This window comes from Hyperolius riggenbachi, chromosome 7 (assembly GCF_040937935.1).
Source record: "Hyperolius riggenbachi isolate aHypRig1 chromosome 7, aHypRig1.pri, whole genome shotgun sequence".
Lineage (NCBI taxonomy): Eukaryota > Metazoa > Chordata > Amphibia > Anura > Hyperoliidae > Hyperolius > Hyperolius riggenbachi.
In genome coordinates, this window is record NC_090652.1 from 228,013,067 (window position 1) to 228,034,181 (window position 21,115).

At 42.1% G+C, this 21,115-nt stretch overlaps 1 protein-coding gene and 1 long non-coding RNA gene across 2 annotated transcripts in view; one reads left to right on the top strand and one right to left on the bottom strand.

The window, feature by feature from the left end:
• Positions 1-21,115, top strand: part of LOC137524888 (uncharacterized) — a 70,697-nt gene that overhangs the window by 10,701 nt on the left and 38,881 nt on the right. The window lies entirely within an intron of this gene.
• UBE2F (ubiquitin conjugating enzyme E2 F (putative)) overlaps positions 17,434-21,115 on the bottom strand; it is a 335,459-nt gene continuing 331,777 nt past the window's right edge. Inside the window, exon 10 of the mRNA XM_068245372.1 lies at positions 17,434-18,467. Within this exon, the coding sequence (XP_068101473.1) occupies positions 18,417-18,467 (51 nt within the window). The 3' untranslated portion in view covers positions 17,434-18,416. The remainder of the gene's footprint in view (positions 18,468-21,115) is intronic.

The following is a 21,115-nucleotide window of genomic DNA, read 5'->3' on the forward strand; positions in this document are numbered from 1 at the left end:
AAAATGCCAGGGCAGTATAGGAACCCCACAAGTGACCCCATTTTAGAAAGAAGACACCCCAAGGTATTCCGTTAGGTGTATGGCGAGTTCATAGAAGATTTTATTTTTTGTCACAAGTTAGTGAAAAATGACACTTTGTGAAAAAAAAACAATAAAAATCAATTTCCGCTAACTTTTGACAAAAAATAAAATCTTCTATGAACTCGTCATCAACCTAACAGAATACCTTGGGGTGTCTTTTTTTCTAAAATGGGGTCACTTGTGGGGTTCCTATACCGCCCTGGCATTTTACGGGCCCAAAACCGTGAGTAGTCTGGAAACCAAATGTCTCAAAATGACTGTTCAGGGGTATAAGCATCTGCAAATTTTGATGACAGGTGGTCTATGAGGGGGCGAATTTTGTGGAACCGGTCATAAGCAGGGTGGCCTTTTAGATGACAGGTTGTATTGGGCCTGATCTGATGGATAGGAGTGCTAGGGGGGTGACAGGAGGTGATTGATGGGTGTCTCAGGGGGTGGTTAGAGGGGAAAATAGATGCAATCAATGCACTGGGGAGGTGATCGGAAGGGGGTCTGAGGGGGATCTGAGGGTTTGGCCGAGTGATCAGGAGCCCACACGGGGCAAATTAGGGCCTGATCTGATGGGTAGGTGTGTTAGGGGGTGACAGGAGGTGATTGATGGGTGTCTCAAGGTGTGATTAGAGGGGGGAATAGATGCAAGCAATGCACTGGGAGGTGATCTGATGTCGGATCTGCTGGCGATCTATTGATGTGGGTGGGTGATCAGATTGCCCGCAAGGGGCAGGTTAGGGGCTGATTGATGGGTGGCAGTGACAGGGGGTGATTGATGGGTGGCAGTGACAGGGGGTGATTGATGGGTGATTGACAGGTGATCAGTGGGTTATTACAGGGAAGGACAGATGTAAATAATGCCCTGGCGAATTGATAAGGGGGGGTCTGAGGGCAATCTGAGCGTGTAGGCGGGTGATTGGGTGCCCGCAAGGGGCAGATTAGGGTCTGATCTGATGGGTAACAGTGACAGGTGGTGATAGGGGGTGATTGACAGGTGATCAGGGGGGATAGATGCATACAGTACATGGGGGGGGGGGGGGGTCTGGGGAGAATCTGAGGGGTGGGGGGTGATCAGGAGGGAGCAGGGGGCAGGGGGGATAAAAAAAATAGCGTTGACAGATAGTGACAGGGAGTGATTGATGGGTGATTAGGGGGGTGATTGGGTGCAAACAGGGGTCTGGGGGGTGGGCAGGGGGGGGTCTGATGGGTGCTGTGGGCGATCTGGGGCGGGGGGGGGGGGGGGAAATCAGTGTGCTTGGTGCAGACTAGGGTGGCTGCAGCCTGCCCTGGTGGTCCCTCGGACACTGGGACCACCAGGGCAGGAGGCAGCCTGTATAATACACTTTGTAAACATTACAAAGTGTATTATACACTTTGTATGCGGCGATCGTCGGGTTAACATCCCGCCGGCACTTCCGTATGGCCAGCGGGATGTTGCGGCGGGTGAGCGGCGCCAGGCGGAGGATCGCGTCACTGATGATGCGATCGCTCCGCCCATGCCCCTACAAGGACCGCCGCCATTTGTCTATACGGCGGTCCTTGCGGGGTGCACTTCCCGGCCGCCAATTGTATATACGGCGGTCGGGAAGTGGTTAAAGGGAACCTGAGCCAAGTAAAATTTTGTAAAATAAACACGACGTAACTAAAATGAATATTACGTACTTGCCTCACTGTCAGTTTCTCTCAGAAGCTCACCAGCAGGGCAGGTTTAAGCAACAATGGGGCCCCAGGGCAAAATAAACCTGGGGGGCCCCCCAACATATACCCCGGAACAAAAATCGGCATTAGGGGACCTTTTTTGCAGCTGGCATAGTCAGGGTGTGAAGTCCCGATCGGCCAAAGCTCCACATTCTGGCTATCCCAGCCAGCATGGGGGACAAGGGGTTAAAAAGTTTCAGTAGGGGGGGGACCCCACAATTTTTTTTTTTTTAAATTCCCACACTCTAAACATAAATTTTTTTTGGGAAAATAGGAAAAAATGCCAGGGATCTTCATACAGCCATATTGCGGCTGTATAGCGATCCCTGGCCAAAGCGCTGCGGCTGCGTATAGACCCCCCTGGAAACCCCGTCAGGAAATGTATTGTGCTTTTGTTTGATGCATGTAAAATTACACTACCGTTAGGCTTGCTACTAAAAGTTACATTTACCGCATTCAAAACTATACTTTTTTCCTTCTAAACTTTAAAATCGATTTTCTCAAAAACTATAAGGTCTTTTTAAAAAAAATGTTTTTTCCTCTTATTCGTAATGATCTCCTTAACATATCCTGCAAATTTAGGGTTTCTAGCATGTAAGGTGGATTTGCTATTAACCATTAAAGTCGGCAGGTTTTTAAATGTGTTTTTTTTTCCTTTGAAACTTTAAAATCGATTTTCTCAAAAACTATAAGGCCGATTTGAAAATTTTTTTTCCTCTTGTAGCCACTGGGGGCCCCTACAAGCTCTGGGGCCCTGGGGCAGCTGCCTCCTTTGCCTTAATGGTAGCGCCGGCCCTGCTCACCAGTTATATATTGTGAACTCTTTGAGGAACAGTTAGTGATGTGTTATATGTAAAGTGCTGTGACGTGGTATAAATGTGTAAGAAAAAGATGGAGCTAGTTTGTCCCGATACCATTTTGGAAACAGAATTTGGATATCTATGATCATGGGTGTCCACAGAAAATTTTTCTGGGGCCAGGGGTGGGCGGGGCAAAAAATGGGGTGGGGAATTGGGGGGGGGCAAGTTGTGTGGCACGCATAGCTGGAAAATTGGGGAGGGGCAAAAATGGGTGTGGTCATGGACCAGGATGTGTGTGTGGTCACGGGTGGAGCCAAATTTACATGAACTTAGGAATGGTGGGACATTAGGCTAGGACTATGGGAGTAGATTGTGAGTGCCTCCAACACAGATGCCCCCAAATTTAGGTGGTGACAGGGACCCACCCATGTTTAGTGACAGGGACCACCCTACCTTAAGTGATGACAGGTGCCCCCCAGTTTTAGGTATTGACAGAGACTCCCCCCAGTTTAGGTAGTAACAGGTCCCCCCCATGTTTGACAGGAACTCCTCATCTCCCTAGTGACAGGTGCCCCCTAGTTCCCAGTTTTAGGTAGTGACAGGGACCCCCACTCACTGTGATCAGTGCCACCTGTCTGTCCCCACTGCCTAACATATAAAAGGCAGCATGCCAACATCAAACCTCCGATCAGCCTGCAACCAGTGTTAAGCGCGTGCATGGTACCCCCATGGACACCACGCTGCATATGCGGAAGTGACATATGATGCCACTTCCGCATATCAGTGTGGTGTCCGCGAGGTCCTAGCGCCCGCTGCTCACTGGTCGCCAGCTGATCGGAGGTCTGATGCTGGCATGCTGCTTTTTACATGACAGGCAGCAGGGATGGGGGCGGCTGACGGCCGTAAGCCCCATTTGACCCCTATGTGAGGATGCCCGTGTTTATGATAAATTGACCTCAGCTTCACTTTTGGTAGATGCAGGGCTGGGTCTGTTACGCATAATACCCGCTGCAGTCTCAGAATGTAAAATATGTATCTCGCCAGAAGATCAGGGCTGTGGAGTGGGAGTCTGAGCAATTTTGAGTACCTGGAGTCGGAGGTTTCAATAAACTGAGGAGTCGGATGATTTTTGTACCGACTCCACAGCCTTGAACATTGAATAACATCACACGCATTTTCAAGTTTAGATAACTAATGCTATAAATGCTTTAATAAAGCTTGAGGGGTTAATAACAACTGATAACAGGTTTATTTGGATGAATGTAGCTTTTGAACAGAACTATAGAAATACAGTATGCTTAGACACTTCTCTCCAATCAGGCTTGACAGGCTATGCCTAAATCCCCTTTCTCATGACATCACCAGTTATATTTCTATTCCTCTCTCATGATGACATGTTCTCATGTTTATTTCTTTATTGTTTATTTTGCTGTTCTCAATAACTGGTTCCTTGTTGCTGACCGACTCTCGTTATGCACATGTTCATTCCTGTGTATGATTCAGTGCCCTTTGTGATTGAGGTGACTATCCCACTATACATTTATTTTATAAATCCCCAGTAAACAGAGGCATATCTATCTATCTATCTATCTATCTATCTATCTATCTATCTATCTATCTATCTATCTATCTATCTATCTATCTATCTATCTATGTATTGCAAATGTTATGTTCTACTTATTTTAATACTACAGTACTTTAAGTTTATAGTTTAAATGGTGTGAACACTTACTGGCAGTTATTCATTTGTATGTCATTATTTCAATAAAGGATTTTATTTATCTCTAAATATGTAAAATAAAAATATCATTAAAGGGGAACTGAAGTAAGGGGTATACGGAGGCTTCCATATTTATTTCCTTTTAATCAATACCAGTTGCCTGGCAGCCCTGCTGTTCTATTTCTCTGCAGTAGTATCTGAATAACACCAGAAACAAGCATGCAGCTAGTCTTGTCAGATCTGACTTTAAAGTCTGAAACACCTGATCTGCTGCATGCTTGTTCAGGGGCTATGGCTAATAGTATTAGAGCCAGAGGATCAGCAGGGCTGCCAGGCAACTGGTATTGCTTAAAAGGAAATAAACATGGCAGCCTCCATATACCTCTCTCTTCAGTTCCCCTTTAACTTAGAGAACAGGTAATCTGAAATGATTTTGTCACCGTTACACAAATGTGTAATATAAGTAAAATAAATCTATAGATAAAATGCCAGTACACAGGCAATCTGAAATGCAAAGTCCCAAATGTGCATTATAAAAAAAAAAACCCTTTTATTATAAAAATAGAGTTCATGGCTTAATCTTCTCTCGTCTGTATTCACAGCCATGGAAAGTAGGCAACTGCTTACTTTCTCTTTGAAGTCTGAAATTTAGAGATAGAATGAAGAAAGCCAGCGAGGAAAGAAGTGGCCAATTTCTTGTTTAAAACCTTTCACTTAGCTTTGTGTTGGTGCTCTGTGCAATGCCCTCTTAACTGTGTTTACTCCAAGCGAAGCAGTATACTAGTGGCAATCATCCAAAACAGCAACTATGAAAGCAGGCCACTTCTATTGAGGCTCTAGCTACTTAATTAACTCACATTTCCACCACAGAACAGATTTGTTTAGCAAGGATTGGCAGGATCGAAGAGTATCGCGGCTGATATATCTTAAAAATTTGTAGGTTTTTTTATATTTTGTAGAAGCGGTATGGTACATAAATGGAAATACAAGGTGTATGTGTGTAAGCTCTATAATATTCCCTTCTACAAGAACTAAATAATGAAATCTATTTAACGCTGCATGATGCTTTGTATAGTGCTGACATTTTCTGCGGTGTTTCAAGTAAAATAGTGGACAATTCATGTCACTTAAAGAGAACCTGAAGTGAGAAGTACACGGCGGCTGCCATATTTATTTCCTTTTAACCTCCCTGGCGGTATGATTATATCTGGATTTTAGGGTCTTTTCTGCACGTTTCAGACCCTAAAATCAGGAAAGAATCATGCCACCAGAAAGCCAGCAGCAGCCCCAGCTCTCACTCAACTCCCTGGGCTCCAGCTCTGCAATTTTCCCTCCGTCCTCCGTGGCGCTGTAACTCTGTAGTAAGAACAATGACGGTGATCACACCAGAGTGAATCAGAGCCTCTGAGGACAGGAAGGAGAACGGCTACCTACGTCTAGATCCCCCGGGAGGTGCGTAAAAATGCCCGCTGCGTGCTATACTCTGCATAGAGCTCCCGGCGGCTCGGGCTCACCGTCAGGGAGGTTAAACAAAACCAGTTGCCTGGCAGCTCTGCTGCACTATTTGGCTGCAGTAGTGCCTGAATCACACCAGAAACAAGCATGCAGCGAATATTGTCAGATTTGATAGAAATATCAGAAACACCTGATCTGCTGCATACTTGTTCAGGGGCTATGGCTTAAAGTATTATAGGCAGAGGATCAGCAGGATAGTCAGGTAACTGGTATTGCTTAAAAGGAAGTAAATATGGCAGCCTCCATACACCTCTCACTTAAGGTTCCCTTTAAGCCTCGTACACACCATAGATGAAATAATGACTGCCTCAATTACTAGAACGAGTGCAGCGGCCCCCTACGCTTCAGGCCATTGATCCCTCCAGCAGATTAACTCAGGCGAGTACTGGCCAAGAGCATCACTCCACCCGCTCCTCCATGTGTTGCTCTGTTGGCTTCCCCCCGCATAGCAACAGAATGTGTCACTAGCCTAGAGGAGAGTGATACAGCACCAGCCCTGTACTGTCAGCCAATAAATCAAATCCCGATCCTTGTATGTGTGTATGAGGCTTAACTTTCACTTAGTGAAGCTCACAGTATGACGTTCCTAATAGTCACAGTTTAAAGCCCCTACAGTGAGATTTGTGCAAAGCTAATTAACCTACCGGATACATTCGTAGGATGCTGTAACCCATTTTAGGCTTCATTAGTTTTACCTCTTGTAGAGCTTCTAAAGAAAAGAATAAAAAGAATTTTCCTTAATGATGCAGCTTGGTGCCACAGTGACTTCATTCTTAATAGGGGAAATGTTCCCTGTCAAACAACTGCAACACGGAGCTGTTTAATTTGGACTCTTAAACTGACTGTTTGGCATGGCTATGAGCTACCTGGAACCAGCACAAAAAAGCACTAGCAATCCCATCCAAAAATGAAGCAAAGCTTGAGAATGGCTTTTGGCAGTATGTAACAGATGATCCCTGAGTTATTAAATCTCACAGATGGAACTCCATATTTTATAACTAATACAACTCTAATACTTCGCATGGACTATAAACTTTGATAGAGACCTCTTTCAAACTTGGCTCACGTTGCCTTCAGAGCAACACCATTGACCTGGAAGTGATTCAAGATAGATCCAACTGAGAAATGGAAGTCATTGTCTGTTCCTCTATTGTTGAGAAACTGCTCATACCCAATCAAGATGGAGAACATAGTTGAATAGACTTACATGAAGGTACACTGACTCATCAATGTAAAAGTACAAATCTCAAGGCTGATCTGCAACTTAGGTTTCCAGTGAGGTTGTGAATATATTTTAACCCTCTACAAACTTTCAGAGTTAATCAGCCAAGCACAATATTTCTGCATCTTCACTGCAAGATGTATTACAGAATGTAGGCTTGTAAAGGCAGCAAATAAGTAACCATAGGGACGAATACAAAGCACAAACTTATGACATTTCTAGCAGCTAAGCCAGTTTCCATCAAAGATTTACATTTTTAGATTGTATAGCTTAATCTGAGTAGTAGGAAATGAACAATAATCCTGCGTGTCTTTACATTTGATTTGTCCATCTCATTGAGATTTGGTCTCAGAGGATGATAGGCTTTTGTCTTCTATCCTCAGATGCATTTAAAGAGGAACACTATATAGAAGGAACATGCCAAAATGTTAATAAGCATAACAACTAATCTTACAGCTTGTATAATCAATGCAGATGTATGCTTTGGAAGCAGTTGAAACGGGCGTCCATTTAATTAGTGGGCACCGGGACCATCTGCTATGCAGTTTGTGGCTTCAAATAGCGCACACGAACCTCTGTGGAAACTGCGGCTACAAATAGTGGGGGCTTCAGTCCTGCTATTTGGAGCCGCAGTTTGCATAGTGGACGGCCCCAGTTATTTTAGCAGGTGCCCTTAACAGGTCACTGGCTGAAGTGGTAGGGTAAGCATCGCCAGGTGGTGGTGGTTAAGGTTAGGCACCCACCAATGGGGGAAGGGGGGGGGGTATAAGTGCCTACCAGGGTAAGTTAAAGTGTACATGAAATGAATAATAAAAAAATTCATACATACCTGGGGCTTCCTCCAGCCCCCTGATCGCTCCATTGGCGTCCTCTCCTGCATTCTCTGTTATTGCTCCCAGTAACTTCGGTCAGTCGGCGCAGGTGTAGTGCGGCTGCGTGCATTTACCCGTCATGCATAACGCTCTCGGTGATTGGGAGTGCGGTGTAGCGCGCACACGCGGCCAGGCATGCGCAGTTAGCCCTGACTCCCGAGGTTACAGGGAGCCATAACGAAGGATGTAGGAGGTGGAGGATGGAAGCGAGGAATGGAGCAGGCTGAAAGGAAGCCCCAGGTATGTATGATTTGTTTTTATTATACATCTCAGGCTCTCTAAAGGATACCCGAGGCAAAAATAAACTAATGAAATAAATCATTGTATCTATATTCCTTCTCCTAAAAATGACTTTTTAAGATATTCCACAGTTTTATGTTTAAATCTACTTTTGAAGTCTTAACGGTTTTATTGTTTTTGCTCAATGACACATGCATTGAAGAATGCCAGAGCTAAAATCTATGAACTATTGACCCTTTTTTACCGCTTTCCTGCTCTCAGAAGCCATTTTCTGCTAGGAAAGTGTTTTATAGTTGGAATTTCTTATCAGTGAGGATCACACTGTAATCACTTCCAGTATGAGTCAGGACTGAATCAGCCACTTACATACCTGTTATTTAAAGTGGACCCAAATTAAAAATACAAGATTTCAGAAATAAAATCTATTTTCTAAATTATAATAATAAATAGCAGCCTTTTTTCAACTGCATGATGACAAATATAAAATATTTTACATTTATTGGAGGAACCCCTCCCTTTCTTTCAAATTGCCGGGATTTTTCCGGCAAACTGGTGGAGTAGATGGTGTCTGGCAATGGAGGAATTGCTAATGGCTGCTCCCAGTATAATCCTAGCTATGAAAACAGAAGGTTGAAAAGCATGCACTGAAATGATCATAGGTTTGAAGGAGTGTTTATTTATCTTTGTATGTGTGAGAGTGGTGCAACTAAATATTTTCAATTAAAAAAATGTTTGGTTTGGGTCCACTTTAACTCTTTCAGACAGAGAAAGAAAAAAAGGAACACAGCATAGTTATTTGTGTGCTAGGCACTGTACATACCCATGTCTATCGCATCATGTCACATGTCACCTCGGGTATCCTTTAAGTGTTAGGATATCTGCTATTTCATGTGCCCTTTTCAACTCTCTGCTATTGCCTGTAACAGTTCTTCACTGTTCTGTCATTAAAAAAAAAAAAAAAAAAAGATCAAAAAAGGTTCACTCATGCTAATTAGCCTCACATTGGAGACTGAGGTTGTGAAAATCACAACTTCTAGCAGTAGTAGATTTAGTTAATCAGTGTTGCTTTGTTAACTGTTCAGTTATTTGATAAAGCTCAGCCTTCCTGGGTGAAACTAATTAGCATGCTGGGAATGGGATACTTTTATTTTTGTACATCATTACTAACAATGTAAGCCTTGTATGTACCCATACAAGCAGCTGATCCATAATGCTGAATATATACTGTAATGATCTTACTTCCACATGTGAGGACCGGAGCAGTGCCTTTCAGCACTGCTAGATTTGGGCGCAACCAGCGCCACCATAGACTATTATAGGAATCACATCATAGCACGCTCAGTGAGTAAGTGAGTAAGTTGCTTAAAAAACACAATAATTCGGCCTCCGGCAATCGCTGGAAGCCAAATTATATAATTCCCCCACTATCCTCCGGCCTGGAGGGGGAATAGTAATTAACACGGCCAGGACTTGTGCAGAAGCAGGATCAGCCATATAACAGCTGTATCCTGCGCCCAAGTCTACCGGCGCCGATTTCAAATGTATTCGTGAGGACAGGTTTCATCTTGAAGCATCTTCTCCATAACAGCGCACCTGTCATAATGATCTACAGCTTGATAGGGTAGCTGGGAGACAATCAAAAAAAAGGTCTCCATTACCAACGCCCCAGTGTGACAACACTACTGAATTTGGAGCACTGATGATCCTTCCCTGATATCAACTGTATACTGTCTCCTATCATCACTAGTATACACACTGTTTTTTCGGCCTATAAGACGCACCTAGGTTTAGAGGACACACAAAAAAAATATACTAAACCTGGTGCGTCCACAGTGCAGGGGCATCTTATGGAGCTTATCCTCCAAGTTCTCTCTGTCTAAGCTACCCTAACCCCTGCACTAGCTATAATGGTACTTCACAACACAAGAATCCTTCTAACACTATGAAGAGGAGGGAATGTGATTATCCAAGTGCATACCAGTTAGTCTAGTAAAACACACAGTAGGATCTGTGCAGATGTGATCAATATTTACTAACATCTTATTAAGACACGCCCAAGAAAACAGTTATTTCTTGACGGTTTCTCATCTGCAGAATTATTCACTCCCATTCAATGGACAATCCCTCCATTTATCATTTGTTGATTGGGAGGGGATGTGGCATCCTGAGAACTAGCTCTTTGTAAACTTGCAAGTGAGAAAACAGTTATCTGCTGCAGTGACTCTGGATTTGATCAGAAAACTACTCTCAAATTTGTGAGCTCCATAGGTACCCAGTGCCCACCTAGACTTAAATGACTAAAAAAACCTCCCCTATCCAATGCCTACCCCCAAAGTGCCTAACTGTACCCCCCCCCCCCCCCAAAAAAAAAAAGTATACTCAACTACAAACCTCATCTACCCAGATATGTAAATACCGGTTTATCCAGACAACAATTATACTAGGAAGGTGAATTGAGACAATGAGAAAATGCTCTCAATATACAATTCCTATAAATGCTGATACTGTACAGTAATGCATGGCAGGTTAGACAACAGAGGTCCTGTAATGAGCTTGTTACTCTTCCCCAACACACCTACTCTTGGTTATTTGCTTCAGGTCTGCTACACCTGTCAAGGATCTGGGTTAAGCTCTCTGTAAGTGACACATTTTATTATAAGGAGCTTCTTAGTATATTTTACCTGCACACTGGGTTATGCAGGCAGCAATAATGATATGGACAAGGAGGATAAAATGAAGAGATGCAAGGAATAACCATAAAAGTGCTATGAAAGCAGTTACTGTATATTCCTGCGTATAAGACTACTTTTTAACCCTTGAAAATCTTCTGAAAAGTTGGTGGTCGTTTTATACGCCGGGTGTCATTGATGCGGGGTGATACGCCCTATCCTGTTACCGCCTCTCAGATCTCCCTGCTGAGGGAGCGCAATCTATTCTTCCATACCGCTCTGATAAACAGGTAGACAAGGAGAGCTGACCAGTCTACTTAGGAAGAGTTGACCAATGCAACATTATATAAGAGAGAACAGAGGCGCCAAAAGGATAAAAGGGGTTTTAAAGGAGCTTAAAAGCCAAAACTTGGTAATTAGAGGAGGCAGTGGTGGACTTACCCCCTCCAAGCAGACACAACACAACTGTACATCCAGTCTATTTATTAACGAACTCCAGATAAAAAAAAGCAACGCGTTTCACGGGTCAGCGCCCGCTTCCTCAGGCAATAGAAAAAGGAGTTACAGCATCTAGCAAAACAAACGACACTCAGGCAGAGGCGCTGAGTGTCGTTTGTTTTGCTAGATGCTGTAACTCCTTTTTCTATTGCCTGAGGAAGCGGGCGCTGACCCGTGAAACGCGTTGCTTTGTTTTATCTGGAGTTCGTTAATAAATAGACTGAATGTACAGTCGTGTTGTGTCTGCTTGGAGGGGGTAAGTCCACCACTGCCTCCTCTAATTACCAAGTTTTGGCTTTTAAGCTCCTTTAAAACCCCTTTTATCCTTTTGGCGCCTCTGTTCTCTCTTATATAATATTGTATCCACCCTTGGTGGAGGGTTGCGACCCTTTCTACGATCTACAGAGAGCGACTTCTTATTCCTGAGTGGGGTCAGGATAATCTCCCCACCTGCCTTTACAGTGGTTGCCTATTGGTGACCCATGTTTGTGAGTATAACAACTATTACTCTTTGTCATTACCCCCTTTGTCAATACATACTACACTATTGGGGCTCTTGGTGTTCCTCGGTTTATCTCGTGACCAATGCAACAAGTCAATTGACTATATACTGTTATATACTGGTTAACACATACAGTACAGCATCAGTATCTGTTCATACACAGCACCAGTACATGATTTTTTTTATTTTAATTTGGTGTGCGTTGGAAGAGGGGTAGTCTTATACGGCGAGTATATCCCAAACTCTATATTTTAACTGGAAAAGTTGGGGGGTCGTCTTATACGCCGGAATATACGGTAGTATACTGTGGTGCCTTGCAGGTCAGACAGAAGACCTATAATGATTATATAGTATTGGGTCCCAGCACAATAAGTTGCACCCTAAAGACTGATTTTTATTTGTAGCTGTCCCGTCACTGTTACAGAGAATAATCCATTCCTTGTCAGAAGAAGTCAGTGAAAATGTACTACATACAGGCATAGCAATAAAACTGTAGAGATTCTAACCAATTTCCAAATGATCTACATCAAATATAAATTTTCCTCTTAAAACACTGCAGGCTTTCCACACCAGAAGTCACAGTCCACTCCAATGGTCATACTAAAGTCGTTAACACATTTGTGTACTTTCACTTACTGTGGACACAATGGTTTAAAAAAAAGGATTTGAATAATGATACAATATACATGCATAATTTAACTGTGTTTTAAAATACTGGCATGTGACTTATACAGTACTGTAAAAAATAACTCCTCACTGGTATTAATCATTAAAAAAAAATTAAAATTCTAAAAACCACTACTATATTAATGTAATATCTATAAGACTCTGCCTTATAGTCCGCTTTTTTTTTTTTCCAAGTGTAAAAAACATACGCTGTACCTCAGGTCCCCTGATTCTTTCTTTCCATTGTCAGCAACAGAGGATGAGGCTGTTATTTTAACTGTGCAGCTGCTAAGATATAAGCAGACAGTGGCCTCAATTCACGGAGCATTATCAAACGTTTATCAAACACTTTATCAAAACGTTTGATAATTTACCTCATGGGTAAAATCTAATTTTAAATTCACTAAGGTGTTATATATTTATCGAATGTTTTACCGATAAAACGTTCAACAAATATATAACACCTTAGTGAGATTTTACCCATGAGGTAAATTATCAAACGTTTGATAAAGTGTTTGATAAACGTTTGATAATGCTCCGTGAATTGAGGCCACTGCAGGTAGAAACACTTACTTGGCCCAACAATTCATCCCACTGTCTGCACATTGCCTAGATAACAGGCATGTATGATTGAGAGGAGCTGACAAGCTAGTGAGAACAAGCTACTGATAAAATCTTTCTGAGGGCCCATTCACACTAGAGCGTTTTGCCTCGATTTTGGCAAAACGCTCAAACGTTAGCGCTTTTTAAAAGCGCTAGTGTAATAAAACCCTATGGGCCCGTTCTTGAGTGATTTGCACTAATCGTCGCAAATCGCCAAACGCAAATGCCTGCACCACTTTCAGGCGATTTCCAGGCGATAGTGTTTCAGTGCTATAGAAGCGTTAAACGCGATCGCGGAAAAATCGCCGCAGTGTTCAGTGATTTTTCCGCTGAAAAATCACTCACGCAACCGCCGGCGGTTTGCACTTTCAAGTGTGACTGGGTGTGCTTAGGACTATAGAAACATCATTTTAAGAACCCAGCACTGCAATTATGGTGTTTCTCTTAAAAAAGGCTTTAACTCCACTGGCGTGTCATAAAAACTTAACAAACCAGTTTTGTTGTTGCAGATTCACATACCCAATCAGATGATGCGGTTGTGGGGCGATGTGGGAGCAGTCTGTTCCACAACTTACCAATCAACCAATTATTGGTCGGAGCCATGCTTACGCGCTTTGAGTCCTACGGGCGAAAAGCGCTTTACAAATGTTATTCGTCGTTGTTTGCTTTACGACGTTTTGCTCACATGAGCATCTTCAGATGTGGTGTCTCCCCATCCGGGCTTCTTTTTACCCAAGACCCTTAGGTATAAAGAACCCTGGATGGGGAGACACTGTACGCATGGAGCCTCTGAAGTTGCTCATCCGCTGCTCCCAGATCGCCCCACGTGATTGGGTATGTCAATCTGCAAAACCTACATTTTTGCCTGGAACAAATGGAAACTTCAGTGGAAACTTCCAATTCCAAGGCAGGGCGTTTAAAGAAACTTTTTTTGTGGAGAATTATTTGAATGCTATGTTGAGAATTCCTGCTAGTCGATATAAATGGAAAAATGGGAAATCCAGGCTAGCTATTCAAATAGGTCAATGGGCAGGTTTCTAGTCAGTGTATGGAAGTGTGAAACGTTGCTTGGTTCTCCAGTCACGCAAGAATATTAGAGAAAAGAAAAACATTTTTTATTAAAATATTTAATTCCAGTGTGTTTTTGCTTTTTAATCACTTGCTTCAATACGTCAAATATGTCAGGTCCACAAATCTTTACCTCACTGCTTTGTCACCTGCTTATTAAAGCCGTGCCCCACTCTTCAGTTTTTTTTGGGGTCAGAGAGTGGTGGGAAAGAGCCTAGTTTTAACAGCTGGAACAAATGGTACATTGCAAAGATGGAGAAGGATTTGCTGCCCTTCAATGAGAGAAATAGTATTACCGGTAGTCGGGTGGTGCGTCACACTTGTTGCTTCCTCCTTCCTGGCCAACCAATGTACAAGATAGAATGAGAGGTGATTGGATAGTATATTTTCAAAATGTTTTCCCTCAAAGAGCGACTTTACACACTGCACAAAATTCACAGAATGTTTGCTAGGCATTGTTCTGCACAGCAGCCATACATCATCTTAAATAATGCAGACAGCAGACATCAAGGGAGGGTGTAAAGAATAGGGAAATGTGTATTCACTTGTATGACTCCCTATTCATTTTAGTGGTTTTGATTGCAGATCTTGATGTGCAGGGATAGGATTATCAGCAGTTCTCTGCACATCAGCATCACACTATCTGCTGGACAGGATGCAGTAGAAATAAGCCAAACATTCGCTGTATGTGATTACTTGAGTAATTTAGGCCCAGAGTAAGGCAGGGGCCACACTTATTACATGCTATTTTTCATGTTAAAATTTGCATTTGTATGTGAATTTTAACACTTTTTACCACAGCTAAGCCAATGGGAATTTGCATGCGATGTGCAAGTGTATGCAGCAAGATATAAGGTTTTTTTGTGCATGCTAAAGCGCAAATGCAATTTTGCTAATTTTAGCAGAAGTGCAATTCTCTATTGACTATTATTAGATGTGTGACAAATGCATTTTTGCACATGAGTATTGTATTAATAATAGTATGAACCTTGTCTTACAGTGTGTACTCCTTCGTTGTGGAGGTAGAATGCCAACAGCACAAGATGTAAATAAATAATTCAAATAATTCTATGATTGATCAGGCATGATCGGAATTGCAATTTCTCCGTTCCGCGGCAATTCCGCATACCGCCGATCCCAAATTCCGCTTCCTTTTAATTCCGGCGGTATTCCGGACCAGTTCCGCGGAATTCCAAGCTAAACGGAATTCCGTCGGAAAATTTTTAAAATCCCTCCGCGGCTCAGGTAGTGTGTGTCAGTGGCTGCGGCGCGCGTGTGACATGTGCAGAGAGGCCGCCGGACCGGTGCAGTGCGGGGCTTAGGAGGAGGAGGAGGAGGAGGAGGAGAGAGAGATTTTTGCGGAAAATTCCGTCGGAATAACATTTCCGCGGAATTCCGTTTGAGAGGTATAGGAATTCCGTTTTGACTACCGGAATCGGCATTAACCCAATTCCGGCCGGAATCACGGAATTAATAATTCCGCGGAATTTTCCGAGCACCCCTATGATTGATCAATACCCAGTTTTAAGAAATTTTACATAAACTTAAAGTGAACCTTAAAGGGAACCTGAAGCGAGTAAAATTATTTAAATTAAACACATGATGTAGCTGTAAATGAATATTACATACTAACCTCACCATCAGTATCTCTCTGAAGCTCGCCATTTTCTTCTTACAATGATCCCTCTTCCAGTCCTGACAATATTTTGTCAGAACTGAAATATACCAGTTGCTGTCAGTTATATATCAGCAGCTGTCAGTTACAGCTGAATGTGCAAGGTAATGTCCATGTTTCCCTATGGCTTAAGTGGGCGATATTACAGTTTAACAGTGTGCTGACCAGGAAGCCGTTATGGGGTAATGGCCATTTTCAAAATGGAGGACGGAGAATTCCATTGATCACAGCGGACAAATGGGACCCAGAAGAGGAGAAAGAGATTGAGGAGTGGACTACACAGAAGGTAAGTATGACCTGTGTATGGTTATTTTGACTTTTTATGTTCAGTTCAGGTTCTCTTTAAGAACTATTTACTTTTTTGTATCTATCCCCTGCTCACAGAAGCCATTCACTGCCAGAAAGGTGTTTTTATAGCTGTAAGACTGAGAGAAACTGTCAGTTGCAGGAACACAGCCTAGTAATTTGTATGCTTGGCACTGTACATATACATTAATATAAACACTAGAAGGACCTGGCGCTCGGTGGCTGGAGGATACAATGTCCCTGAAAACCAGCCGCTGTATTGAATATGTGAAAGCAGTACCTGCAAACAGCGTGGGTATAAGGAAAATACCTCCTGCTGTTACATGTAGTCCTCCGTGGGCATAAGTTCCGTGCTATGTGCACAAACACCGCTCGCGCGGGTGTACTGGATCTGACTGAGGACACAGAGTCTCTCCACCAGAAGTGATGTCACACAATCTGCTTTTTGCGTTGCAAAGGTTATGCAGGATGCTGTCGGCTCAATTCCTGTATATGGAAGCACAGAGAGGACACACCATATTGCAGACTGTGCCTAGTGTTGGACAGACCCCACAACGATTGTACTTACTGATAAATGCTCGTTTATTAACATATCAAAGATTAAAATCCTGATCTGGATTTCAGCCAGCAGCCTTCATCAGGGGAGTAAGTACAATCGTTTTGGGGTCTGTCCAACACTAGGCGCAGTCTGCACTATGGTGTGTCCCCTCTGTTCTTCCATATACAGGAATTGAGCCGACAGCATCCTGCATATCCTTTGCAACGCTGAGTGCAGATTGTGTGACATCACTTCCGGTGGAGAGACTCTGCGTCCTCAGTCAGATCCAGTACACCCGCGCGAGTGGTGTTTGTGCACATAGCACGGAACTTATGCCCACGGAGGACTACATGTAACAGCAGGAGGTATTTTCCTTATACCCACGCTGTTTGCAGGTACTGCTTTCACATATTCAATACAGCGGCTGGTTTTCAGGGACATTGCGACTGAGCGCCAGGTCCTCCTAGTGTTTATATTGACTCTGAACCGTTGGGGTATGAGGACTGACCCTGAGATTTCTGACCTAGGCTGCTTTTATCACCAGTGCGCCCACAGCTTTCTTTTATATTTTTACTGTACATATACAGGTCTATCTCATCATGTAACATGTCACCACATGTCTATTTCATCATGTCACTTAAGTTTCCCTATAACTACTACATTAACATTTAAAATGAGCATGGGAATTTAATTGGTCATAGTGTACATACAGTTTTAACGCTTTGTCTACATAATAAACAACTAGAATGAAGACATAACACGAAAGCGGTGAAAGTGCATATCCATGTATTTATATAACCCATATACATTGGCAGAGTGTGGCTACAGAGTTTCCATCAAGCTCCTTTAACAAAGAATAATAATTTACAGGTATCACAGTAAAAAGTATTGTTTACCAATGTCTTGATATTTGTGAAACCACCCTGTACACCAGCAACATTCTCATTGCCAGAGAACCTGTGTACTGCGATCCCGCTGACCGCGTGTCGGCACACAGATAAAATCATTGTTTAAAATTCATTAGATGACGATGCTGTACAGGCCTCCTGATCGGTGAGGCCCGCCATATTCATTTGGTGTCTAGCTCCAGCCTTGTATGTGGTTTTACTTCCCATTTATTACTGTAAACATTGTATTAGATATTAATGCTGTTTGTCGAGTTCACATTCTGCACTGAAATATCTGCAAGAGGCAAAATGAATCCTCTTTTTATTTTTTCCATTGGACTGTATACAAAGTCCACTGCAAAGTTATTTTCTGTTTCTGAATGAAAAGGCATCAAGCAGTTATGGTGGTTCCAGCCTAGAGCGGCATAACGATACTGTACTTCCAGTAAGAGAACACAGTTAACTGAAAACCACCCCACACATTTACTGGTGTTTTAGAAAGTGAATGCATATTCTAAGGTTCAACACACATCTTGTTAGAATTCATACAATACTCTCCATATATTGTTGGAGATTTAAAAAAAACAAGCAAGCATTATCCTCCCCACTCAATGAAGAGAGAAAAAAAATCACACACATCAATTGCCAAACGTGGGGAAGAAGAAGAAATTTGAGGCTCCTTTTTGGCTGAGAACAGAGGATGGCGTTAGATTGCAGGGGCTGGAGGTAAACGTTTGTATCAGTCTGGCAGGGAGAGGGCATAAAACCTGTCCAACGATTTCAAGATTCCTCCCCTGTTATGGCTCTGGAGACCCCACAGAGCCTGTCCACTGCTCCTGGAGAAGAATAGAGATCAAAGCTGGCATCATCTTGCGTAACGCTTGATGTAATCCTCAACTTTATTCCGGTACTCGTCCTGCAAGAGAAAGAAGCATTATTTTATGAGAGACAAATCACTCAAGTGTTATCTATGGGATTTCTAAACTTACTAAAAACACAAAAACAAACACTACACAATTCAAAGAATATTGAATAGCAAGCATTTAAAATAGGATGGATAGGAGGAGGTTCCACCAAAACATAAAAGGTTTAAAAATCATTTAAAATAAATAAACAATCCTACCTCAGATAAGTGGTATTTCAATATAGCATTTACTGGACACTAATAACAGGTCTAACCCACTTCCTCAGGTCAAAATCACAGTGTTGGCTTGGGTACATACACATACTTAACCACTTCACCACTCAGGGGTTTTACCCCTTGAATACCAGAGCAATTTTCACCTTTCAGCGCTCCTTCCATTCATTCGTCTATAACTTTATTATTACTTATCGCAATGAAATGAACTATATCTTGTTTTTTTCGCCACCAATTAGGCTTTCTTTAGGTGGGACTTTATGCCGAGAATTATTTTATTCTAAATGTATTTTAATGGAAAAATGTGGGAAAAAATTATTATTTTTCAGTTTTCGTCCATTATAGTTTTTAAATAATGCATGCTACTGTAATTAAAACCCATGAAATGTATTTGCCCATTTGTCCCGGTTATAAAAATGTTTAAATTATGTCCCCCATCATAATGGTTGGCGCCAATATTTTATTTGGAAGTAAAGGTGCATTTTTTCAGTTTTACATCCATCCCTAATTACAAGCCCGTAGTTTATAAAGTAACAGTGTTATACCCTCTTGACATAAATATTTAAAAAGTTCAGTCCCTAAGGTAACAATTTTTTTTTTTTTTAATTACAAAAATAAATAAATTGGGCAGTGTGGGAGGTAATGAGTTAGTTTATTGTGTAAAACTAATGTATTTGTATATGTAAAATGCTTTAGGGTGTAGTTTTACCATTTGGCCACAAGATGGCCATAGTGAGTTTGTTTACATGCAACCTGTAAGCGTCCGGAAGGACACTTACAGGAAGCACTACGAGGCTGGGAAAATCACAATTATCGCACTGTTTCTCATAGAAGCAGCAGATCATTACGGGGGCTTAGATCAACGAACGGGAATGGATTTTCCCGTTCATTGATCTCCGGGCGAGCGGGCGGTGGCGTGCATGAGCGCGCACACGAGCGGCGGGAGCGCGGACATCGGCGGTAGCGCGAAAGGTACGGATTTCTCTGTCCCTTGTTTTTTTAGGGGGGAAAAAAGGAACGGAGAAATTCGTACCGCGGGAGGTAAAGTGGTTAAAGAATATCCGAGGCGAAAAAAAAAAAAATGAGATAAACAATTGTACCTGTCCTCCTCCTTCTAAAAATGACTTTTAAAGTTATCCCGCAGTTTTATCTTATATTTAGATCAACTTTTCAAGCTTTTACTGTTTGGCCTTTTCTTAATGACGCATTAATTGAAGTATGCCAGGGCTAAAATATATGAACTATTGACCTTTTGCGAGCTTAGGTAAAAATGCAGCTAAAAATGATGCTTTGGTAAGAAAAACAAAGTTCTTATATGCTGTGAAACTGTTAAAAAGAAACAACAAGCCTTTTCAGTTCTGCTGCGTAGATTTTTAGTCCAGAGGTTCGCTTTAAGTGATTAAAGGGTAACTGAAGTAAGTGGGATAGGCTTCCATATTTATTTCCTTTTAAGCAATACCAGTTGCCTTCCTGCCGTGCTGGTCCTCTGCCTCTAATACTTTAAGCCCAGGACCCTGAACAAGCATGCAGCAGATCAGATGTTTCTGACATTATTTTCAGATCGGACAAGATTAGTTGCATGCTTGTTTCTGGTGTTATTCAGACACTACTGCAGCCAAATAGACCAGCTATAGGCAGACAAATAAATATGGCAGCCTCCATATACCACTCACTTCAGTTGTCCTTTAAGACACTATTGCCCAGAGGAACAAAGTAATATTCGTAAAACGCATCATATTTTTAGTGTCCAATAAATAAAATTATTGAAACTCCATTCCTCATCTGAGGAAAGAACGTTTATATTAAGGGGTTTTTAAACCGTGTTTATGTTCTTGAGGGGTCCTCCCACCCATCCTATTTCCCTCCTCTAGTCGGGTGCCCCCCTGTGATTTATAGCCAGAGGGTTTTCTTGTTTCTTGGAGAGTGGTTGCCCTCTAGTAACCCAGTTTTGTATGTAGTAATTCAATACTCATTTCATTTTAAGTGCCGGTACTACTCTAAGTTGGCATTTTTGGTGAGGTTTTAATTTTTTTTTGCCGGTATCTGGATTTCACAAATTGAACTTCACTAACTAGACACGTCCACTAGGTAAAAATCAAATAGTGCATTCAAAAATTACATTCTACTACATTTTATAATGACCCAAATGAATACTTAATAAAAAATACTATAGTTTCCCAATATGTTGTGAGTTCAGTAGTTCAAAACAGGTGATTATATATACACTGGAAAACAAAGTGAAGTTTTCACATTTAATCAAAAGGTTATCACACCTTCAGCTTACTCCGCTCATAAATTGGAGACACTTAAAGTGAACCAGAGACCAAGCACCCTCATGTATTTTACCATATAGATCAGTGGGAACATTAGAGAAAACACCTATCCTGCTTTCTGTTTCATTCTTTACTGCTCAGCTTGCTTCTAAT